Source organism: Cervus elaphus, chromosome 14 (assembly GCF_910594005.1).
Source record: "Cervus elaphus chromosome 14, mCerEla1.1, whole genome shotgun sequence".
Taxonomy (NCBI): Eukaryota; Metazoa; Chordata; class Mammalia; order Artiodactyla; family Cervidae; genus Cervus; species Cervus elaphus.
In genome coordinates, this window is record NC_057828.1 from 54101370 (window position 1) to 54127444 (window position 26075).

At 43.9% G+C, this 26075-nt stretch overlaps 1 protein-coding gene across 4 annotated transcripts in view; it reads right to left on the reverse strand.

Annotated features, from left to right (window-relative positions):
* Nucleotides 1–25791, reverse strand: part of FHAD1 (forkhead associated phosphopeptide binding domain 1) — a 159131-nt gene extending 133340 nt beyond the window's left edge. For all 4 annotated transcript variants that reach the window (XM_043924446.1, XM_043924445.1, XM_043924444.1 and 1 more), the window contains exons 1-2: nucleotides 25677–25791; nucleotides 21513–21619 (exon numbers count right to left, since the gene is read on the reverse strand). In XM_043924446.1, coding sequence (XP_043780381.1) covers nucleotides 21513–21605 — 93 coding nt within the window. In that variant the 5' untranslated portion in view covers nucleotides 21606–21619; nucleotides 25677–25791. The remainder of the gene's footprint in view (nucleotides 1–21512; nucleotides 21620–25676) is intronic.
* Between the last annotated feature and the right edge of the window lie 284 nt (nucleotides 25792–26075).

Consider the following 26075-nt stretch of genomic DNA (forward strand, 5'->3'; position numbering starts at 1 on the left):
AGTATTACCCATGAGTAAGAGAAATTCTGTGTGTTACATTTTGCTTTTCTCTTCCCAGGCTTCACTACTTTCAGTTCCCTAAAAGCTGACAAGCCATTATTAAGAAATCAAACCAAGCAGGAAGTTTTAAATGACTTCACAAAATTGCGTGAGCCTCTACCACATGTTAGGCAAGGAAAGAGCTTCCTAGTTCTCCCCTATAATATCACTTGTTCCCTTTACTTGGAAAATTGCTAAATGCTCCTATCAGACAGAAGGCCTGCTGCTGACACAGACTGACTGTATAAGTTCCATCTTGTTGAGCTGTCCTACTATGAGATAAACTGTTATTTATTATTATCATCATCATCATCTAACATACATTGAGAACTTCCTGTGAACTGGGCCCTGCTGAAGCATGTTGTGTGCATTCTTTCATTTAATCTGCATGATAGCCCTATGAAGTGAACTCAAGTGAAGTGAAGTCGCTCAGTCCTGTCTGACTCTTTGCGACCCGTGGATTGTAGCCTACCAGGCTCCTCTGTCCATGGGATTCTCCAGGCAAGAATACTGGAGTGGGTTGCCATTTCCTTCTCCAGGGTATCTTCCTGACCCAGGGATCGAACCCGGGTCTCCCGCATTGGAGGCAGACGCTTTAACCTCTGAGCCACCAGGGAAGCCCAATACAAGGATCCTATTATTATCTCCAATTTAGAGATGAAGAAGCTGAGACTCAAAAGGTGAAGAGGACAGCATTAGCTTGATACCAAAACCAGACAAAGACACTACAAGAAAACTACAGACCAATATTTCTTATGAACACTGATACCAAGATCCTCAACAAAATATGAAAACTGAAGCCAACAGTATGTTAAAAGGATCATACACTATGACCAGATGGGATTTATTCCTGGAATGAAGAAGTGATGGTTCAACATATGAAAATCAATCCATGTAATATATCATATTAACAGAAAGAAGGAAAAAAAGTGATCATCTCAATTGATGTAAAAAAGCATGTGACAAAATGCAACACTCTTTCCTGATAAAAGCACTCACAAAAAGGAAATAGAAGGAAATTACTTAACATAATAAAGACCAAATATGAAAAGTTCACAGGTAGCATCATACGCAAAGGTGAAAGACTGAAAGCTTTCCCTCTAAAATCAAGAACAAGATGCCTGCTTTTACCACTTCCATTCAACAAACTACTGGAAGCCTTAGCCATACCAAATAAGCAAGGAAAAGGAATAAAGGAATCCAAATTGGAAAGGAAGAAGTAAAATGATCTCTGTTCAGAAACTACATTATCTCATATGTACTAAATCCTAAAGCGTCCATGAAAAAACAACCCTGTTAGAACTAATAAACAAAATTCAGTAGCAAAGGTAGGATACAAAATCAACACACAAATACTGGTTGTATTTCTATATAGTCACAGTAAACAATCTAAGAAGGAAGTTAAATAATTTCAGAGACCTGGCATTCCAGTGGTTAAGATGTTGCAATTCCACTGCAGGGCGCGCAAGTTGGATCACTGGTCGGGGACTAAGATCCCGTCTGCTGCACAGCTCAGCCAAAAATTTGTTAAAAGTTAAATTAAAAGAGGAAATAATTTCATTTAAAATAGCATCAAAAAGAATAATACTTTAGAATAAATTCAACAAAGGTGGTAAAAGATGTATACACTGAAAACTATAAAGTGTTGCTGGCAGAGATCAAAGAAGAGACAAATAAATGGAGAGACACCCTGTAGTCATGGATTGAAAGACTTATTATTGTTTAAGATGCCATTACTACCCAGAAGGATCTACAGATTCAATGCAATCCTTATCAAAACCCCAATAGCAATTTTTGTAGAAACAGAAAAATCCATCCTAAAATTCATATGGAATCTCAGTGGAACTGAATAGCCAAAATGATCATGAAAAACAAGAAGTTGGAGGTCTCACACTTACTGATTTCAAAACTTACTTTTGATAGGTGCAAAGCTACACTAATCGAAACAATGTGATATTGACATAAGGTCAGGCATATAGACAAATGGAACAGGATAGACAGCACAGAAATAAACCTTTGCATGTATGGTTAAATGATTTTCCACAGGGCTGCTAGGATCATTCAGTGGGTGAAAGAACAGTATTTTCAATAAATGATGCTGGGAAAAACTGCAAAAGAATTAAGTTAGACTCTTACCTCACAGTGTATACAAAAAATAGCTCAAAGGGGATCAAAGACTTATTGCTGTGCTTGCTCACTCATGCCCGACTCTCTGTGACCTCATGGACTCTAGCTCACCAGGCTCCTTTGTCCATGGGATTTTTCCAGGCAAGAATACTGGAGTCAGTTGTCATTTCCTCCTCCAGGGGATCTTCCCAACTCAGGGATTGAACCCATATCTTCTGAGTCTCCTGCACTGCAGGAGGATTGTTTACCACTGAGCCACTGGGGAAGCCCGGATGAAAGACTTAAACATAGCTTAAAACTATAAAACTTTTAGAGGAAAACATAGGAGGAAAGCTTTATGACATTGGATTTGGTCATGCTTTTTTGGATATGGTACCAAAAGCATAGGCAACAAAAATAAAATAGATAAATTCAACTATATAAAAATTTTAAACTTCTGTGAATCAAAGAACACAATTAACAGGGTGAAAGGCCATCTACAGAATGGGAGAAAATACTTGCAAATCACGTAACTGAAAAAGGTTAATATCAGGAATATGAGGCCCAGGTGGCATTAGTGGTAAAGAATCCCCTTGCCAATGCGGGAGTTGTAAAAGACAAGGGCCGATCCCTGGATCAGGAAGATCCCCTGGAGGAGGGCATGGTAACCCACTCCAGTACTCTTGCCTGGAGAATCCCATGGACAGAGGAGCCTGGTGGGCTACACTCCATGGGGTCTCAAAGAGTTGTACTCAACTGAACAGACTTAGCACGCATACAAATCAAGAATATACAGGGAATTCCCTGGTGGTCCAGTGGTTAAGAATCTATTTTCCAATGCAGGGGACATGGATTTGATCCCTGATCGGGGAACTAAGATCCCACATGCTATGGGGCATCTAAACTTGCATGCTGTAACTACTGAGCCCAAGCATCACAACCAGAGAGAAGGCCAGGCACCACACTGAAGAGCTCGTGTGCTACAACAAAAGATCCCACGTGCTACAACTAAGGCCTGACAGAGCCAAGGAAATACATAAATATTTTTAAAAGAATATATAGAGAACTCCTATAACTCAACAACAAAACACCCCAAATAACCTGATCGAATATGGCAAAGAACTGGAATAGACATTTCTCCAAAGAAGATACACAAATGGCCAACAGAAAAGATGCTCAACATTACTAATCATTACGGTAACGCAAATCAAAACCACAATGAGATATCACCTCATGTCACTTGGATGGCTACTATCAAAAACAAGCAAACAATGGAAAATGACATGTGTTGGCAAGGATGTGGAGGAAGTGGAACACTTAGGCACTGTTGAGAATATAAAATGGTGCAGCTGATAAGAAAAATAGTATGGTGGCTTCTTGAAAAATTTAGTATAAAATTATCATCTGACCCAGCAAGTCCACTTCTGGGCATATACCCAAAAGAACTGAAATCAGGAACTTGAAGAGACATCTGTACACTCATGTTTATGGCAGCATGATTCACAGTTGGGCCTCGATGGGGGCTCAAACAGTAAAGAATCTGCGTGCAATGCGGGAGACCCGGGTTCAGTCCCTGGGTTGGGAAGATCCCCTGGAGAAAAATGCCAACCCACTCCAGTATTCTGACCTGGAGAATTCCATGGAGAGAGGTTATAGTCCATGGGGTCGCAAAGAGTTGGTCACGACTGAGTGACTAACGTAACTATTCACAATTGCCAAAAGGTGGAAGCAACTCATGTGCCCATCGACTAATGAATGGATAAGCAAAATGTGACCCATCCATGCAGTGGAATATTATTCAGCTTTAAGAGCTGGGCTCAAGTTCAGCTCTCCCATTTCTTAGCAGGGTGACCTTGGGCAAGTGATACCTCAGTTTCCTCATTTGTAAATGAGGGTAACATTAGGACAGTCTTGTAAGTTATTGGTGACATAATACAAATAAAAGCATGTATATGTTTTTAGAAGAAAACAGAGCGAATGCAAAATGTTCTCTATTGTGAGCAGGAGGATGTGCTCTGGAGTCGGAAAGCCTAGAGTTCAAGCCCCACCTCTGCTACTCTCCAGCTGGGCAGCCCAGGGCATGGGTCTTTGCTTCTCTGCTGTTGCTCCTTGAGCTGCAAAAGTGAGTTTCATAAGCTAGGCTTCACAGAACTGACAAAAGGTACTGCTTGATAAAGTGTTCAAAGTAGTAGGAAGACATTTTTGAAATTAATGTATGTGTGTATGTGTTTGATCTATTTCTTTTTAACTTTTAGGTTCTTGGCTGTCCTGTCTGTCCCCTTACCCCAGCCCCCCACTGCCTCAGAAAGGGATGGAGTGCAGAAATAGTAGGAAAACAGGGTTTTCTAAAGAATAAGGATATGAGGTAAAGGCCAGGGGCTGGTAGGACAGCGAGCCTGGGAGTGGAATGAAACAGGAAGTTTCTCTGCTTCCCCATCGGCTAGATCCTCCCTCCTGGTCTCCTTGGGAGAGCCCTGGGGATGAGCAAGGCTCCGCAGAGTCTGGTACCAGCGCCCCAGCCTCCCTCTGTGACCTCAGGCAGGATCCTCAGCCTATCTGTGCCCCAGCAACCTCACTGGGGCAGACTACAGCCCTTACCTCCTAAGGATGGAATGAGTTAATACACTCGAAAGTGCAAAGAGCAGGGCCTGGCACGGAGCAAGCCCTCAGTAACCGTCAGCTGTCCCTGTTATTAACACCCCTGGTCCGGCAACAGCTTCCTGGCTCCCCCAGCTCTCTGACTGCTTCCAGGTCTCCACGCCAGGCTCCTTTCCCCTCAGATGCTCCCTGGGATTCTAGGGTTGTGTCTGTTTCCTCCTCACTCTGTTTCTATGCGCTGGGGCTGCTGACCACCCCCTGGACTCCTGGATGTGTATTTCCAACCCCTGGTTTATCTCCAGGTCCCCAACTGCCCGGAGGCTTTCTGAATGCTAAGGTGCTCATTCAACAATCCCTGCCCCCTCCATTCTTGATATATTATCACCCTCCAGCTCATCCAGCCATCTTTCTCCATGGGCCCTGTTGTTGACCCACTGCTTCTTCCAAAAAACTGTCAAACCAGTTTCATAGCAATGGTCCAGGCAGGCTGGAGTATTAATGCGGTGGGCAGAATGGTCTCTCAAAGATGTTGTTCAGTCACTAAGTCGTGTCTGACTCTTTGTGACTCCATGGACTGAAGCGCACCAGGCTCCTCTGTCCTCCAGTGTCTCCCAGAGTTTGCTCAAATCCATGTCCACTGAGTCAGTGACACCATCCAACCATCTCATCCTCTGCCATCTTCTTCTTTTACCTTCAGTCTTTCCCAGCATCAGGGTCTTTTCCAATGAGTCAGTTCTTCGAATCAGGTGGACAAAGTACTGGAGCTTCAGCTTCAGCATCAGTCCTTCCAATGAATATTCAGGGTTAATTTCCTTTTGGATTGACTGTTTTGATCTCCTTGCAGTCCAAGGGACTCTCAAGAGTCTTCTCAATCCACGGTTTGAAAGCATCAGTTCTTCAGTGCTCAGCCTTCTTTATGGTCCAACGCTCACATCCATACATGACTACAGGAAAAACCATAGCTTTCACTCAAAAATGCCCACGCCCTGATCTCTGGAAATATAATCCATTATGTGGCAAGAGGGACCATGCAGATGTAATCAGTGATCTTAAAATAGGGAGGCTATCCTAGTTTATCCAAGTGGAAGCAGAGAACTTACTCTGGCTAGTTTGGAAAGAAGAGATGGGGATCTTGCTGAGTCTTCACTTAACAACCCCAGTGCTCCTCTTCCTGGGAAAGGAACTAGTAGTAAAAATCTGCCTGCCAATCCAGGAGACACAAGAGACGTGGGTTCGATCTCTGGGTCAGGAAGATCCTCTGCAGCAGGAAATGGCAACCCACTCTAGTATTCTTGCCTGAAAAATCCCATGGACATAGGAGCCTGGCGGGCTAGTCCATAGGGTCACTAAGAGTGGGACACAGAGTGAGCATGTACACACATTTCCCCCTTACCGAGAACCCCCACTAGACGGCGCCACCTCAGCCTGTGGCGTGAATGAGGATCTCTAGACTATAGACAGGTATGTTTCACTGACAACCCCACCCTGGATTACACAGGGTGGGAATCGCCCTAGCTTAGCCAATTACCTTGTCATCTCAGTTAACCTACAAGGAATTTCCAATACTTAGATATTAGATGTTCCCAAAGCTAAATTTACAGGAAAAAAGCTTTTTAGTTTCATTTTTAGAAGTTTGAGTCAGCCCAGTTTGAAACTCAGCCCCACCTCCCCCACCTAGCTATGTGATTTGGGCAAGTCCCTTAATTTTTCTGAGTTCCATTTCCACGTCTTCAAATGAGAATAATAATGATAAGAGCAGTTCTTACCCACACAGGATTTGTTTTGAGGATATAATTCTATAAATATGTATAGAACATACATAAAAGATAAATAAAGTAAGTCATGAGAGATATGGTAGTTCAGTTCAGTCGCTCAGTCGTGTCCGACTCTTTGTGACCCCATGAGTCACAGCACGCCAGGCCTCCCTGTCCATCACCAACTCCCGGAGTTTACCCAAACCCATGTCCATCCAGTTGGTGATGCCATCCAGCCATCTCATCCTCTGTTGTTCCCTTCTCCTCCTGCCCCCAATCCCTCCCAGGATCAGGGTTTTTTCCAACGAGTCAACTCTTCGAATGAGGTGGCCAAAGTTTTGGAGTTTCAGCTTCAGCATCAGTCCTTCCAATGAACACCCAGGACTGATCTCCTTTAGGATGGACTGGTTGGATCTCCTTGCAGTCCAAGGGACTCTCAAGAGTCTTCTCCAGCACCACAGTTCAAAAGCATCAATTTTTCAGCGTTCAGCTTTCTTCATAGTCCAACTCTCACATCCATACATGACCACTGGAAAAACCATAGCCTGGTAAGCACTCCATAAATATATGCTATAGCTTTTGTGTATTCTGTAAGCTATTCAAAAGATTATGATCTTTCTTTCACCACACATCCATCAGAATGGTTACTATAAACAACAACAGGAAATAACAGGTGTTGGAAGGATGTTGGGAAGGTAAAACCCCTGTGCACTGTTGGTGAGGATATAAATTAGTGCAGCTGCTATGGAAAACAGCATGGCAGTTCCTCAAACAACTAAAAATAAAATAATCATGTGATCCAGCAAGTCTACTTTTGGGTATATATCCCAAAGAACTGAAAGTAGAGACGTGAAGAGATATTTATACACCCATGTTCATAGCATTGTTTGCAATAGCCAAAAGGTAAAAACAACCGAAGTGTCCACTGGTAGACGAATGAATAAACAAAATGTGGCAAATCCACACAATGAATTATTAGTCAGCCTTAAAAAGGAAGGAAATTCGGATACATGCGACAGAATGGATGAACCTTGAGGTCACTGTAGTTGTTTTTCAGTTGCTAAGTCGCATCTCTTTACGACCCCATGGACGGCAGCATGCCAGGCTTCCCTCTCCCTCACTCAGTTAAATAAGCCAGTCATGAAAAGACAAATACTGTATGATTCTACTTCTGTGAGGCACCCAGAGTGCTCAAATCCATAGAGACAGAAAGCAGAATGGTAGTGCTGGGGGCTGGGAGGCAGGGGGATGGGGAGCGGTTTCATGGGGACTGGGTTTCAGTTCTGCAAGACGAAACAAGTTATGGTGATGCATGGGAGTGACGGGTTGCACAACAATGCGAACGTGTTTAATGCCACTGAACTGTACACTTTAAAAAAGTAGTTAGGATGGCAGATTTTATGTTATGTGCATTTTATCACAAGAAACGGATGAGATGATGATCTAGTCCTTTCCTCTGAACTTTTTCCTCTTGGAAGCCTTCCGCCTCCAAGTGAAAAAGCAGCCCCATCAACTGCTGTGGTGGGAACTGACCGATGAAATCAGCTGCCAGTTCTCAAACAGGGGACAAAAAAATTCCCCGAGGACTGGTGAGATCAGACAGGTGAACCCCCCAGAGTTAGGAGCACTCGGGCTGGAGTCAGGGGTAGGATGGCGTGGGGGTGGGGAAAGGGGTGGGACGGGAGTGCAATCCAGGCAGGATGACACGGCGGGTGGTGGGTACAGATGGGGAGCTGGCAAGTGTACCCTCCTCAGGTCTGTTTCATTCCATGGATTTCCCCACAGAGAGTCCACTTGTCACCTTATATCTCAAAGTGCAGGTGTTCACTCAGAATAAGAGAAGTGTGAACAAAAATGACACGGGTACTATACTTCACCCTGTAGATCACCGAAGATCCAATGGCTGGACAACACCCTATACTGGGGAGGGAGTGGGAGAGGGACGCCCACTGCTGGCAGGACACCACATCTGGGAACCTCTGGTGGGCAATGTGGCCGTGCTTGTCTGAGTTACAGCCATACCTGTCCCTGGACACAGCAGACACACTTTCCCATCTGTGAAATGCAGATAAAAAGACTATTCCAGTAATCCTGTCTGAGACTAATAAGCAAGATGATGATGTCAGAAATCTTTGTACAGACATGAATTTACATTTCTTTTAGAGAAAAATTGCTTGGGTAAATTTGCTTGCTGTTGTTCAGTTGCTCAGTCGTGTCTGACTCTTTGCGACCACATGGAGTATAGCACACCAGGCCTCCCTATCTTTCACCATCTCCCGGAGCTTGCTCAAACTCATGTCCATCGAGTCAGTGATGCCATCCAATCATCTCATCCTCTGTTGTCCCCTTATCCTCCTGCCTTCAATCTTTCCCAGCATCAGGGTCTTTTCTAATGAGTCAGCTCTTTCCATCAGGTGGCCAAAGTTTTGAAGCTTCAGCTTCAGCATCAGTCCTTCCAATGAATATTCAGGACTGATTTCCTATAGGATGGACTGGTTTGATTTCCTTGCAGTCCGAGGGACTCTCAAGAGTCTTCTCCAACACCACAGTTCAAAAGCATTAATTCTTCGGCGCTCAGCCCCCTTTATGGTCCGACCCTCACACCCATACATGACTACTCGTAAAACCATAGCTTTGACTACATGGACCTTTGTTGGCAAAGTAATGTCTCTGCTTTTTCATATGCTATCTAGATTGGCCATAGCTTTTCTTCCAAGGAGCAAGTGTCTTTTAAATACATGGCTGTAGTCACCATCTGCAGTGATTTTGGAGCCCAAGAAAATAAAGTCTTTCATCGTTTCCATTGTTTCTCCATCTATTTGTCATGAAGTGATGGGACCAGATGCCATGATCTTCGTTTTTTGAATGCTGGGTTTTAAGCCAGCTTTTTCACTCTCCTCTTTCACCCTCATCAAGAGGCTCTTTAGTTCCGTTTTGCTCTCTGCCATAAGGGTAGTGTCACCTGCATATCTGAGGTTATTGATATTTCTCCCTGAAATCTTGATTCCATCTTGTGCTTCATCCAGACTGGCATTTTGCATTATGTACGCTGCATATAAGTTAAATAAGCAGGGTGACAATATACAGCCTTGAAGTACTCCTTTCTCAATTTGGAACCAGTCCATTGTTCCATGTCTGGTTCTAAATGTTGCTTCTTGACCTGCATACAGGTTTCTCAGGAGGCAGGTAAGGTGGTCCGGTGTTCCCATCTCTTTAAAAATTTTCCACAGTGTGTTGTGATCCTCACAAAGTCTTAAGCATAGTCAATGAAGCAGAAGTAGATGTTTTTCTGGAATTGTCTTGTAAGAAGATAAACAAATAAAAAAGAGTATGGTGTCGACTCTGGTTCTTTTCTAAGAGGCAGCCCAGAACCGGCAGGTGCCAGGGGAAGAGACAAGTGTCACCTGGTCGTGTGGGGCAGTGAGCCTCGGATCCCATCTGAGAAGTGCTGACACAGGCTGGGCGGATCGCTCCACCCGAGAGAAAGCAGTTCCAGGATGCTGGTCACTGAGCGTCAGAGGTGCGGGCATCGGCATTTCATCCCCTGGGCATTTCTGTCCTTTCTCCTTCTCTTCCATCTCCACCCTCCCAGCCTCAGCCCTGAAATGACTTGGGCTGTCCTATACCTCAGTCTTCTAGGGGATCCTGGAACCTCCCCAGGATGGGACTCTGGGGGTCCCTTAAACGGGGAGTCCTTACACAGTCAGCCCTTCACTGTTTAACCTTCGCTTCTCTCTTCCTCAAAACAAAGTTTATTGAAATAATACACACACATACACAAAAGCAGGAGCTCCCAGAACATCAGAAGGGAAGAAGCACCAATCAAGAAGGGACAGGAAGGGAACACTGGTGGTTCTCAAAATGTGGTCCTGGAACCAATTCCAGGGGACCCCACTCTGACCTGAACCTGGGGAGCATATAAATATGAAGATTCCTGGGCCTTACCCCAAACCCACTGGATCAGAAAGTCTAGGAGCCCATGTTTAGCAAGCACTCTTATATACAGTGTTTATATATTCTTACACAAAATGGTGGCTCAGATGGTAAAGAATCTGTTTGCAATGCAGGAGACCCAGGTTTGATTCTTGGGTGGGGAGGATCCCCTGGACAAGGAAATGGCAACTGCTCCAATTCCTGCCTGGAGAATTATATGGATAGAGGAGCCTGGCGGGCTGCAGTCCATGGGGTTGCAAAGAGTCAGACACAACTAAACAACTAACACTTTCACTTTATACCAATGGAAAATCCAACCGTTGGCTTGCGGTATTTTTTTATTCCGGAAGAAATGAGCCCCTTTCTCAGTAGACTATAGGTAATAGCCACATCCAACTCTAAAAAATTATAGCTCGCAAGGCACATCAAATCATATAAATTATAATTTGAAAGGTTATTAACTCTGAAATAAGCAAGGCTGAGGCTTTGGAGTGTGTAAAACGGGAGAAAGGGAGACTGTGCACATGGCAGCCAGGATGGTCATTGGCAGGTCTCCTCCTTGCTTGCATATGTGTGTGCTAAGTCACTTCAGTCACGTCTGACTCTTCATTACCATATGGACCGTGGCCTGCCAGACTCCTCTGTCCATGGATTCTCTAGGCAAGAATACTGGAGTGGGTTGTCATTTCCTCCTCCAGGGGATCTTCCTGACCCAGGGATCGAACTTATGTTTCTTTTGTCTCCTGCGTTCGCAGGCAGGTTCTTTACCGCTAACGACACCCAGGAAGCACCGCGCCCCCCCCCCCTCCGGCCCCGCTCCGCCGCTTACAGTCCTTCAAATCTTCTTCCATTGCTTTTCAGATAAAGGTCAAAATCCTTACTGTGATGTGAAGGAGGCCTACTTGTCACAAGAACTCCTCCTTTCCAATCTGACTCCTGGATGCCCTGGTTTTCTCTCAGTCCCTTGGGTCTACCCCAGGACTTTTGCATATGCTGTTCCCTTCTCCCTTTGTCAAGTCCTCTTTGTCCACCATATTCCTTTGCTTTAGAGCCCCAGTTTTGGAATGGAATTAGTCACAACTTTGTGGGATCATCCAACTTATGTCCCTCTCTCTAGGCAGCTTCCTGACTGCAGGGACCATGTCTAGTCCCGCCATCACTGTATCCCTAGGCTTGCCTTGGTGCTGTGGCTCCGGGTAAATATTGTGGAATGAATGAATTATAACAGTTCTTACTGTTGACTATGAACAGTTCTCACTAGCCTGGCTATAAACAGGCTTCCTGGGCTTCCCTAGTGGTTCAGTGGTTAAGACTCTGTCTGCCAATACAGGGGACATGGGATTGATCCCTGGTCTGGGAAGATTCCAAAGGCTTTGGAGCAACTAAGCCTGTGTGCCACAACTTCTGAACCTGTGCTCTAGAGCCTATGCTTGGCAACAAGAGAAGCCACTGCAACAAGAAGCCTGTGCACCTCAACGAAGAGTAGCCTCCACTCGCTGCAACTAGAGAAAACTTGTATGCAGCAACCAAGACCTAGCACTGCCAAAAATAAAATAAATAAATAAACAGCCTTCCTATTGCCTTTAGGGAATTAAACTTCTTACAGGATATAGGGAAAAAATCTGGACAGTAAGACCCTGCAGACACCAATATTGATTTTTCCCTGAACCAAATGATTACAAGTGACTTTTATTTTCTTCCTTATACTTTGCTTCCTCCCAATTTTTAAAAACAAGAAGCATGGAACTACTTCCCATTATCGGAAAAAGTACACGATGTCAAACTATTACAAAACAAACACTCCAAACAATATTTCAGCCTTGCTGATGAATAGAACTCTTTAGAAGTATGACTGCCTATTTTTTAGGATTGATCTAGACAAATAAAACAATCTTTTTTATTTGCTAGATGTAACCTCTGGGTAATCTGAAGGATGAGTTTTTATTAATACATATCCCTGAATCTTGGCTTCCCTGGTGGCTCAGCTGGTAAAGAATCTGCCTGCAATGTGGGAGACTTGCATTTGATCCCTGGGTTGGGAAGATACCCTGGAGAAGGGAATGGCTACCCACTCCGGTATTCTGGCCTGGCAAATCCCAAGGACTATATAGTCCATGGGGTCGCAAAGAGCTGGACACGACTGAACGACTTTCATGTCACATCCCTGAATCTTATTTAGTAGAATGACTTTTAGTGGCATCAATAACATAAACAATAAACTGACTGCTGAATGATTCCTCAGGATGGCTCACAGCTAATCAAAGGTGGTCCTTCTGGATCCTTCTGGAACTTCCCTGATGGCACAGTGGATAAGAATCTGCCTGCCAATGCAGGGGACATGGGTTCAATCCCTGGTCTTGGAAGATCCCACATGCTGGCGAGCACCTAATCCTGTGGGCCACAACTACTGAGCCCTCACACTAGAGCCCACAGGCTGCAACTACTGAAGCCCATGTGCCTGGAGCCTGTGCTCTGCAACAAAGAGAAGCCTCTGCAATGAGAAGCCTGTGCACCGCAACAGAGAGTAGACCTCACTCGCCACAGCTAGAGAAATGAAGGCCCAGCACAGCCAAAAATAAACAAATAAATGAATAAAAACTAATTTTTAAAAAACGGGTGATCCTTCCGAACAGAAAGGCCCAATGAAGTCAGCAGAGGGGCAATGTTTACCTTGTCATGTTTTATAAAACTGGAAAATGCTGACATGTCTGCAGGTTTCAATTCTTCCAAATGGACCCATGTCCCCACACCCCTCTTTAGAGCAACTCTCCTCTCCCAAACCTATTTAAACCATGGGAAGTTGATTTATCTAAGAGAAGACAGAAGCACTCATCAGAACTCTATCCCCAAAATGCTTGGCGTTTCGCGTATCATCTGCTCTCTAGGGAGCCAAAATGAGCTCACGCTTTTGGAAATGCAACTGATTCCTTCATAAATTAACCTGACTGTTGCTGGTGGTGGTGACTTATTTCTTAAACTAAGTTTGGGGAGCAGTCAGCTCCAAGAGAATGCTCAAATTACCACACAATTGCACTCATCTCACATGCTAGTAAAGTGATGCTCAAAATTCTCCAAGCCAGGCTTCAGCAATACATGAACCGAGAACTTCCAGATGTTCAAGCTGGTTTTAGAAAAGGCAGAGGAACCAGAGATCAAATGCCAATATCCGCTGGATCATAGAAAAAGCAAGAGAGTTCCAGAAAAACATCTATTTCTGCTTTATTGACTATGCCAAAGCCTTCGACTGTGTGGATCACAATAAACTGTGGAAAATTCTGAAAGAGATGGGAATACCAGATCACCTGACCTGCCTCTTGAGAAACCTGTATGCAGGTCAGGAAGCAACAGTTAGAACTGGACATGGAACAACAGACTGGTTCCAAATAGGAAAAGGAGTACATCAAGGCTGTATATTGTCACCCTGCTTATTTAACTTATGTGCAGATGTGCAGATGACACCACCCTTATGGCAGAGAGTGAAGAGGAACTAAAAAGCCTCTTGATGAAAGTGAATGAGGAGAGTGAAGAAGTTGGCTTAAAGCTCAACATTCAGAAAACTAAGATCATGGCATCTGGTCCCATTACCTCATGGGAAATAGATGGGGAGACAATGGGAACAGTGACAGACTTAATTTTTTTGGGCTCCAAAATCACTGCAGATGGTGATTGCAGCCATGAAATTAAATGACGCTTACTCCTTGGAAGGAAAGTTATGACCAACCTAGATAGCATATTAAAAAGCAGAGACATTACTTTGCCAACAAAGGTCCGTCTGGTCAAGGCTATGGTTTTTCCAGTGGTCATGTATGGATGTGAGAGTTGGACTGTGAGTGCTGAAAAATTGATGCTTCTGAACTATGGTGTTGGAGAAGACTCTTGAGAGTCCCTTGGACTGCAAGGAGATCCAACCAGTCCATCCTAAAGGAGATCAGTCCTGGGTGTTCATTGGAAGGACTGATGCTGAAGCTGAAACTCCAGTAATTTGGCCACCTCATGCAAAGAGTTGACTGATTGGAAAAGACCCTGATGCTGGGAGGGCTTGGGGGCAGGAGGAGAAGGGGACGACAGAGGATGAGGTGGCTGGATGGCATCACCAACTTGATGGGCATGAGTCTGACTAAACTCTGGGAGTTGGTGATGGACAGGGAGGCCTGGCATGCTGCAATTCATGGGGTCACAAAGAGTCGGACATGACTGAGCGACTGAACTGAACTGAACTGAATTGAAGCTGTCACTTATTTTTATACAATGAATGCAAATTAGTTTCTGTCCGGTTAGTAACTGTCCTCATTGGTTTCCTTTTCCAAACAGCTTGTTAATGTCAGTGGATCCTCATCTTAACCCTCTGAGGATTCTTCAGCTCTCTGAGGATTCTTCTCTTCTTCTGAGAAGAGTCTCTCAGTCTTATGAGACCAAAACAATGACCACTGTGTCTTTTACTGAGCACCACATGCCAACCTCTTTATGTGCATTTTTCACTTAACCCTAACAACCATGCTGTGAGGTAAGAGGTTTACAGACAGGGAAAATGAGCTCAGACTGATTAGTCTGGTTGAAATCACTCAGCCACAAAGTAGCATAATGAGATTCAAACCCAGGTCTGCCTATTCCAAAGCCTCCACTTTAAAAAATTGCTAGTTTCCTCAAATGGACCACTCTGCTGTGGATGGATACTCTGGGAGGCTTTGGGCATGTGTGTTGGGCGGAAGGATATACAGGATATCTATAAACTTTTTTCTTAATTTTGCTATAAGCCTAAAATTGCTCTTTAGAAAATAGTCTTTGAGAAAGAAAAGATGATAGACATTTGATCACATCTTCAAGCAGCTCACTCTCCATGCTCTTTAGGAGAAATAACTATATACTCACTGCTGAAACCTATCTGAAAAGGGAAAGTGTACATCACCAGTAATAAAATGACCTATTGCATAAAAAAAAAATTACTAGAGTTTTTTAATATTACCAGTTCAGTCGCTCAGTTGTGTCCGACTCTTTGCAACCCCATGAATTACAGCATGCCAGGCCTCCCTGTCCATCACCAACTCCCGGAGTTTACTCAAAGTCATATCCATCGAGTCAGTGATGCCATCCAGCTATCTCATCCTCTGTCATCCCCTTCTCCTCCTGCCCCCAAGCCCTCCCAGCATCAGGGTCTTTTCCAATCAGTCAACTCTTTGCATGAGGTGGCCAAATTACTGGAGTTTCAGCTTCAGCATCAGTCCTTCCAATGAACACCCAGGACTGATCTCCTTTAGGATGGACTGGTTGGATCTCCTTGCAGTCCAAGGGACTCTCAAGAGTCTTCTCCAACACCATAGTTCAGAAGCATCAATTTTTCAGCACTCACAGTCCAACTCTCACATCCATACATGACCACTGGAAAAACCATAGCCTTGACCAGACGGACCTTTGTTGGCAAAGTAATGTCTCTGCTTTTTAATATGCTATCTAGGTTGGTCATAACTTTCCTTCCAAGGAGTAAGCGTCATTTAATTTCATGGCTGCAATCACCATCTGCAGTGATTTTGGAGCCCAAAAAAATTAAGTCTGTCACTGTTCCCATTGTCTCCCCATCTATTTCCCATGAGGTAATGGGACCAGATGCCATGATCTTAGTTTTCTGAATGTTGAGCTTTAAGCCAACTTCTTCACTCTCCTCATTCACTTTCATCAAGAGGCTTTTTAGTTCCTCTTCACTCTCTGCCATAAGGGTGGTGTCATCTGCACATCTGCACATAAGTTAAATAAGCAGGGTGACAATATACAGCCTTGATGTACTCCTTTTCCTATTTGGAACCAGTCTGTTGTTCCATGTCCAGTTCTAACTGTTGCTTCCTGACCTGCATACAGATTTCTCAAGAGGCAGGTCAGGTGGTCTGGTATTCCCATCTCTTTCAGAATTTTCCACAGTTTATTGTGATCCACACAGTCAAAGGCTTTGGCATAGTCAATAAAGCAGAAATAGATGTTTTTCTGGAACTCCCTTACTTTTTTGATGATCCAGCAGATATTGGCAATTTGATCTCTGGTTCCTCTGCCTTTTCTAAAACCAGCTTGAACATCTGGAAGTTCACGGTTCACATATTGCTGAAGCCTGGCTTGGAGAATTTTGAGCATCACTTTACTAGCATGTGAGATGAGTGCAATTGTGCGGTAGTTTGAGCATTCTTTGGCATTGCCTTTCTTTGGGATTGGAATGAAAACTGACCTTTTCCAGTCCTGTGGCCACTGCTGAGTTTTCCAAATTTGCTGGCATATTGAGTGCAGCACTTTAACAGCATCATCTTTCAGGATTTGAAATAGCTCAACTGGAATTCCATCACCTCCACTAGCTTTGATCATAGTGATGCTTCCTAAGGCCCACTCTACTTCACATTCCAGGATGTCTGGCTCTAGGTGAGTGATCACACCATTGTGATTATCTGGGTCATGAAGATCTTTTTTGTACAGTTCTTCTGTGTATTCTTGCCACCTCTTCTTAATATCTTCTGCTTCTGTTAGGTCCATACCATTTCTGTCCTTTATCGAATCCATCTTGGCATGAAACGCTCCCTTGGTATCTCTAATTTTCTTGACATAGTCAGGTTCAAAACAGAGATCTCCTGTCTCTACTTTGACCAGGCAGGAGGTACTTATGTCCTCAGTCACTCAGTTGTGTCTGACTTTTTTGTGACCCTATGGACTGTAGCTTACCAGGATCCTCTATCCGTGAAATTTTCCAGACAAGCATACTGGAGTGGGTTATCATTTCCTTTTCCAGGAGATCTTCCAGACCCAGGGATTGAACCCATATCTCCTACACTGCAGGTAGATTCTTTACTGCTGAGCCACTGGAGAAGCCCAGAACAGGAAATAAAACCACCTCCAAATCTATGCCTTGTTATGATAAGGAAGAAACTGCAATTCTTCTTTTTCTTCCTCCCCTCCCCCTCCCCGCCCCCCCCCCCAACTTTGCATACTGCACAGATTTTCTGTGTCCTTGAAAGGAAATCACGCCATGGAGAAGAATCTCAAGGGCAGGTTCATGGAGTTAGTTTTAAATCTGTTGAGTTTATGATAAACATAATCAGAAAACTAGGAATAAAGAGAGGAACTTGCTCACTTAGTAAGAACATGTACAAAAAACCTACAGCTTACCTCGTACTTAATTGTGAAAGACTGAATGCTTTCCCTAAGGTCAGGAACAAGCAAATATAAAGATTTATGCTGGGTCCTGGTGGTTCAGTGGCTAAGAGTCTGCCTTGCAATGCAGGGGACATGGGTTCAATCCCTGGTCAGGGAACTAAGACCACACATGCTATGGAGCAACTAAGCCCAGCTGCAACTAGAGAGTCCGTGCATTGCAACGGAAGATCCTGCATGATGAAACAAAGATCCTGCATGCTGAAACTAAGACCCAATGCAGCCAAATAAATAAACAAATATAAAAAAAGATTTATGCCACTCTTATTCAACAGAGTCCTGGAAGTGCTAACCAGAGAAATAAAGCAAGGAAAAGGAAATGAAAGGCATTCAGATATCCTTTTCTGAAAGGAGAAATAAAACTAATCTTACTGTAGATGACACATTTTATGTATAAAATCCCAAGAAATCTACAAAAACCCTTATATAGAAAGTTCAGTTAAGGTTGCAAGAAACTAAGGAGCATACAAAGATCAACTGTATTTCTGTATACTGTCAATGAACATGTAAAAATAAAAAATGAACAAAATAAAAAATATAATACCAATTCTATTGTGTGAGTGTGGGTGTGTGTGTTCGTTAAGTCGCTTCGGTCGTGTCTGCCTCTTTGTAACCCCATGGACTGCAGCCCACCAGACTCCTCTGTCCATGGGATTCTCCAGGCAAGAATACTAGAGTGGGTTGCCATGCTCTCCTCCAGGGGATCTTTCCTGATCCAGGGATCAAACTCGAGTGTCTTGCGTCTCCCGCATTGGCAGGTGGGTTCTTTACCACTAGTGCCACCTGGGAAGCCCATAAACCATTTACAATCACTCAAAAGAAAAAAAAAAGAGAGAATTACTGAAGTGTAAATTTAACAAAACATGTACAGAACTTGTATGCTAAAAATTACAAAACACTCATGAGAGACATCAAAGACTACCTGAATCAATGAAGAAATATACCATGTTCATGAATTGAGAGACAATGTAGTAGAATATCAATTATTCTCACATTGAATGACGGACTAAATGCAATTCCAAGCAAAATTACAGCATGATATTTTGTATATACAGACGGCTTACACTAAAATGTAAATGAAAAGGCAAAGGAACTAGGTTAAAAAATTTAAAGAATAATAAAGTGGGAGGAGTCACTGTACCTGATTTAAGACTCACACAGTGATAGTAATCAAGGCTGTGACATAAGGTAGAGGGACTGCCTCACAGATCCATGAAACATACTAGGGAACTCAGAGACAGCCGCCACAGAAGTATGGCCAGGTTATTTTTGACAAACTCGCAAAAGCAATTCAAGAGAGAAAGGATAGTCTTTTTAACAAATGGTTCTGGAACAACTCAATATCCACATGCAGTAAAAGTGAACATTGACCTAAATCTCACATCATAAACAAAAGTGAACCCAAAATAGTTCACAGATTTAAACATAAAACTATAAAGCACTTCAAAGAAAATATAAGAGAAAATCCTCAGGACCAAGGACTTGGTGGCATGTTCTTAGAGATGATACTAACAGCATGATCTATGAAAGAAAAAAATAATGACCTGGACTTCATCAAAAGTTAAAATTTTTGTTCTGTGAAATATCCTGCTAAGAGAATGAAAAGACAAGCTATGGATGGGAGAAAATACTTGCAAACCATCTATCCGATGAGGGACTCATACCTAAAATACATAAAGAATTCCCAAAACTTAATGGTGAAAAAACAATTGGATTAGAAATGGTTAAAAGACATAAAGAGATATTTCACCAAAGAGGGTATGAAGAAGGCAAATAAGTACACGAAAAGACATGTAACATCACTATCGATTTGGGAAATGCAAATTAAGGCTATGATAAGATACCACTATACACTTACTAGAACAGCTAAAATAAAAAACAGTGTTAATACTAACTGCTGGTGGGGATGCAGAGAACCCTGTCTCATACACTGCTGTGGGACTAAAAAAATGGTGCAACCACCCTGGATAAGATTCTGGCAGTTTTTCCACAAGCTGAATATATATTAACATATATGTTGATCCATGCAATCATACTCCTAAGCATTCATCTCAGAGAAATAAAACTTATGTTCACAGAAAAACCTGTTCACAAATGTTCATAGTAGATTTATTCATAACAGCCCCTAATGGAATCACAATGTTCTTCAATAAGTGAATGGTTAAACATAGGTGGTACATCCATAACATGGGCTATTACTCAGCAATAAAAGAACAAGCTAATAACCTAGATTGATGTCAAAATCATTACATTGAGTTAAAAAAAAAAATCAATGGCAGAGGTCACGGACGTTAAGATTCCATTTATGTAACATTCTCAAAATGATGAAAATTATAGAGATATAGAACAGATTAGTGGTTGCTGCGACTTGGGGATGGTGGTGGGGGAAAATATTGTGAACATAAAAGGAATATCATGGGACTTTCCTGGTAGCCCAGTAGTGAGACTCTGAGCTGCCAAAGCAGGGGGCGTGGGTTCAACCCCTGGTCAGAACTAGATCTCACATGCTACAACTAAGACCCAGTGCAGCTAAGTAAATAAATACATTAAAATTAAAAAGAAGAATATCACAAGGGAGATCTTTGATGATGGAATATTCTATACCTTGGTGTGTGTGTGTGTTCAGTTGTTTAGTTATGTCCAACTCGTTACAACCCAACAGACTATAGCCCACCAGGCTCCTCTGTCCATGGGATTTTCCAGGCAATAATATTGGAGCAGGTTGCCATTTCCTCCTCTAGGGGATCTTCCCAACCCAGGGATCAAACCTGCATCTCCTGCATTGGCAGGCAGATTTTTTACCACTTGAGGTACCTGGGAAGTCAGTTCTATATCTTGGCGGCTACACACAAAGTCATACATGTGATGAAATGGGACAGAACTATATACACACTTTGTACCATTCTCTCTCTACTGTTTGTGAATCTGTCATTTCAAAATGAAAAGCCTTTTAACAATCTGTTGAGTGAAGTCTGAAAAAGACCTGCCTTTTATAGTCATAAATTCCACTGCATTTTTCTTTCAATATTTTAACCCTTTTCAATTTTAAAAGGCTCAAAGCCACGTGTGTGTGTGTGTGTGTGTGTGTGTGTGTAGCAGAGTTTTATTAAAGTGAAAAATGATGGAGAAAGCTTCCGACACAGACATCAGAAGGGGGATGGAGAGTGCCCCCAAAGCCACTGTTTTGACTAACTCCTTACTTTCTTCCAATTTCTTTGGCTGTCATCAAGCTGGGACTGTGGACCAAGCCACAGCTAACATAGAGAATGAAATGAAATGAGAGGATACCGTGGCTATGCCCAAGGATTACCCTGATTTACTACTTGGTGGTGGGGGTTGGGGAGGGCTCCGAGGGACCCACAACAGTCTCCAGAAGCTCTGAAAAGGGCAAGAGGCTATTTGTCAAGCTGGGCACTTCAGGTGGCTCTGGCTGCCAGACCTGGAGCAGGTGAAGGTCAAGCACCACCTTCCAAATGGCCCCATCAGGCAGCGGGGGAGGGGATCCTGGGTGGGACACGGTCAGCAAAGGACAGAAGGCGCATCTCACTCTGCATCCTGCTCATTCTCACCACGTGTGCCAAGGAGCTCCAGCACATCTGACAACTGGTTATTGGTAGCACACCGAAGATGAGGCGGTTAGATAGCACCATGGACTCAATGGACATGAACCTGAGCAAACTGTGGGAGATGATGAAGGACAGGGAAGCCTGGCATGCTGCAGTCCATGGGGTCGCAAAGAGTTGGACACGACTGAGCGACTAAACAACAAAGCACATGGAGGAAGGCAGTGGCTGTTAGCCAGAGGCTGCGCTTCAGAAGAGATCGGAGTCCACAGGGGATGGGGCTTCTGCAGAGATGAGGGGCTGGGAGGGGTGGGGACCGGGCAGGAAGAGATCTTACCTCTAAAACAAGATCTGAGTCTTCATGCCTTCCAATCGTAGTACTTTTATTCAAGACAAAAAAGCCTTCCGCGCTCTTTAGATAGGCTTTCATACTCTCTGCTTTCCCTAGAAAAGGTTTGCAGAAACAAATCTGGTTAGGAAAAGTCCTTTAATTATTCAATATCATATTTAGAATGAATGGAATATACCATAATGTCACAAAAGGAAAATCAGCAGAGGTAGGAGTGGATAGATGGATTTAACAATGATCATACTTACAATTCTTCACATTTTTAAGACTATCTTTAACACTGATATCTGTCATAGATAAGCTTGGTTCTGATTATCAGAGGACACCCTTTATGTAACTCAGAGCACAAACAAGCAATAGCAAAAACAACCCAACAACAAATCTGAATTCCACTGACAATCACTCTCCAACTCCCATTAAGCTTAGTTTGAGGTTAGATATTTGCCATAATCAAGTACTAAGAATCACTGACCTACCACTTACTAGTTCAGTGACTCTGGTTGAATTACTTATTCACTCTGTAAACCTCAGTTTTCTCATCTGTAAAATGGGGCTAGTAATACTCTGTATCCCAATGGGTTTTGTGAGGATTGAATGCAGTGATGCATGTGAAGCATCTAAAATGGTGTTTGCTAAACACACTTTTCTCCTACTGTGATTATTACTATTACTAATCTTGGGTTTTGTGAACTTTGACTCAAGGAACCCCAACCTTCTAAAGAGCTTTTTAAAGTGCAGAAGAGTAAATCATTAAGGAAATGGGCATTATATGATACTTTCTTTTAAGTCACTGTATTCTGTTATATATTTAGGTAGAAAAACAGAATGATTTCCAAAGACAAAGTATTAAGATTATAGCTTAGTCAGGACTCTGTACCTACTTTTTCCTGGTGTTTTAATTACGAAAATGTGAAACACACAGAAAAGTTGAAAGAAGTAGATGGTGAACTCCTACATAACCACCACCCAGATTCCACAATTGACTTTTTGCTATATTTACTTTATCACATATCTACCCATGTATCCTTCCACCCATTTTGTATTTCAACGCAGTTCAAAGAAAGTCCTGTACGTGTGTTTTGGTTGTATAGGTTGTTCCTTGGTTGCTCAGGGAGTAAAGGATCCACCTACAATGTGGGAGACCTGGGTTCGATCCCTGGGCTGGGAAGATCCCCTGGAGGAGAACATGGCAACCCACTTCAGTATTCCGGCCTTTGGCAGGTTCCAAGATATTGATGATAACCAACATGATAGCCCAGTGCCTCACACTTAGTAGGGGCTCATCCTCACACTTGGTAGTGGATGAAATGGTGGAGATGTTGATGGAAAGCATAACACATCAACATGATGACACATGTTGATGATAATTCACATGACACAATACTTGAATTCCAATCTGAGAGATGTCCGGCTACACAGTGTGACATCCTCCATCTTAACGCCTTGTTAAGAAAGTCTCTTTTCACCTGAAAGGCCACTGAAGTGTGAAGTAGTTGTACTGTGGATAAAAACAAAAGTCATTTAGAGGCTTCCATGGTTGTCCAAGATCCTGAATGCCACAATGAGGATCGAAGAACCCATGTGCCACAACTAAGACCGGGTGCAGCCAAATAAGTAAAGATTTTTTAAAAAGAAAAAGGAAAAAACCTACTATTAAAAACAAAACAAAAAACAAACAAATGAAAACAAAAAACAAACAAATGAAAACAAAAAACAAACAAATGAAAACAAAAGTCATCTGTGTGTGACTGTAATAGGTCTCTGGTCTGGTTCTGCTTTCCATCAACATCTCCACCATTTCATCCACTACCAAGTGTCAGGATGAACCCCTACTAAGTGTGAGGCACCGGGCTATCCTTTTACAGACATTGCCTCTTTTCATTCTCAGAACAACCCTGCAAGGTAGGTGTCAGTATTGTCCCACTTTACAGAAGAGGAAACTGTGACTCAGAGAGGTTAAGGTCACACAATAGTGTGTGACAACTCTGGACCTTAGTCTATAACCACTGCACAAACCTCCATGTTGCTGGTGGGGCAGAGTGGGGTGGGGGAATTGCGCGATCTGTTGATGCTTGGGACGTGAAACAACAAAGTCTTTAAAATCAGCATTCTATATGCTGAAAGGAAGATGAGACCCTACCTGGGGATACGAGAAATAAAAATAAGCAGGGTAGTTTATATCTGTAAACTCTGAGGCCTGTGAATGTCCCACTAATACTGATGTTTCCATATAATGAGAAATAAAATTTATTAAGCTCACTGTCATGAACACAGGGGAAAGACATTTCCTCTTTCCAAACAACCATGCTCTATTGCCTTCAGTTATTAATCTTCATTGGCAGAGCACCATGTTATCTAAGCAATTAATCTAAAAGGTAAACTTTCAAGAAATGTCTCTGTTGTAGGAAAACCACAGGACAGGCCACTAATTTAAAACTTAAAACTTGGATCATGTATATATTTGTTTGTCAGCTGTCACCAGAGACGACCCCAAAGCTGATGTCTTCTCTCTGCTCAGATGCCCCCCTTTGGGGCAACCTCCTGACCACCATGGCTAAAGGTGCCCTCAGCCATGTTATTCCCCTGTTAGTTTTCTCCTGCTGGGTTGCCTTCCTCTTACTTATTCTCTGACCTTTGCTTGTTCCTTTATTTAGTTGTGTTTGCTGTCTGTTTCTCTTTCATTCGCTAAGCTATATATTCCTGGAAAACCAGAACTGTGTTGATTTTGTTTTGGGTTTTGGGCCATACTGTGTGGCATGCAGGATCTCAGTTTCTGGACCAGGGGCTGAGTCCTCTCACCCCCTGCATTGGGAGCGTGGAATTAACCAGTGGACTGCCACAGAAGTCCCTTGATTTTGTTAAGAAGCAGTTCTTCATGGGTTTCTTGTGCTCATACCCATTTTCAGAGCAAAGGCACCGAAAGATTTTGTCCTGCATCATCCTTCCAAGGATGCTTATGTGGCAAAGAGCCTGGAGGATAAAGGTGATGTTTACAATAAAGACAACAGCTCCTTCTGAGGCTAAAGTCAGGCAGGTTTGCTGACAGCCCCTTTCAAAGACTGAGATTTCCTAAGTCTGGAGTTTCCTATCTGGGACACAGACTCACTGCACGTACAACAGCCACCCTGGCTGTTCCTCACCACCCCGAGGGACTTTCAGGGCAACAGGCATCCCTGTGCATAAGCAGCTCTGGCTGCCGGTTGTGTCTGCTGTGCCGTGAGCGGGAAAGTTCTTAGTTTCTGGCCCAGGAGTCTTGTCTTCTGCCAGTACCTATAAGCCGGGCAGGCTAACTTTCAAACAGAGTAAAACCTCACACCCTTTGCAGTTGTTCTGTGCAGGGCATCATTTCCAGTGCCAGGGCAGTGCCTGGCACACAGAGGTGCTTGGGCAACACTTGCTGAGTGAAAATAAAAATGACACCTCCAAGCAAGCCAGTGCGGCCAGTGGCTAGGAATCTCTGACAGTAACTGCCTTTCATTTTTCCTTTCAGCATCTATCCTAGATAACTTCTTGGAGCATCTAAATTCTATCTCTAGCTTTTGGACTGGACAAGATTTCTCCACCTTAATCTTGCCCTGTGCATCACTTCTTTGTCTGAAAACACTGCAGAAAGTAACTTGAATGTGTTTAGCTCTGTGAATTCATTCTTACTCAGGGCCATGGAGCACCCACTACAATAAACAGCAAGAGAGCTAAAATCATCTGCATTCCTCCTGACCACTCTGGATGGCTCAGAATTGGGCTATAGGAGCAAAACTTCTTTTGAGGGCCACAGAAGGCCTCGAAGTTCCTTAAAGAGAGGTGAGGTAAGGGGGGGGCGGGGTTTATGACCATTGGGTGGGTATTGTCTATAAATCAGGGGAAACAAGGGTTCCTCTCTTAATTTCAGCGTACCCCCAGGACATCCAAAAGCTGGTGCCAAGCAGGGGCCTGAAGTTTCCTCGCAGGCTACCTCGGGGTGGGGCCGGGGGGGCTGCATTTAGGAAGGAAGGGCTGGTGTTGGGATAGCTTGTCTGGGGTGCTCCTGGCGACCCGAGCCTGGATCTGAGAGGAATTCGGCCTCAGGTGGGGCACCGCAAGCCCTTGACCTAGCAGGGCTGGCCTCTTCCGGCCCGGGTTTCCGCACGCCGCCTCCTTACGTGTCGCTCTCACCTGGCCAGAGGAAGAAGCCCACGTCCCGTCCTCCGCCAAGAGCCCGGCCTGCTCGGGAGGCGCCGGGCTCGATCCGGGCGAGGCCGCCCGGCCGCGCTCCTGCGGAGTCTCCAGCCGGCGGCCCGCAGCCCGCGTGCCCTCCCGGCCTGTGTACGCGCGTCGCCATGGCAACGCCGCTGGGCCGGCCGCGCTGGTGAGGGGCGTGGCCTGCGAGGGGCGCTGCGCCGCGAGCTCCCGGTGAATTACAGCCGGCAGCAGTGTCGCTAGCCTTCCCAGATCTGCGGTCTAGGGGTACCCAGCCCCATTTCGTGGACGGGGAAATTGTCTCGGTGGTCACAGAGGTAACCCAAAGCTTTTCATCGAGGTAGAAGCAGACTCTATAATCCTTCCTACTCTCCT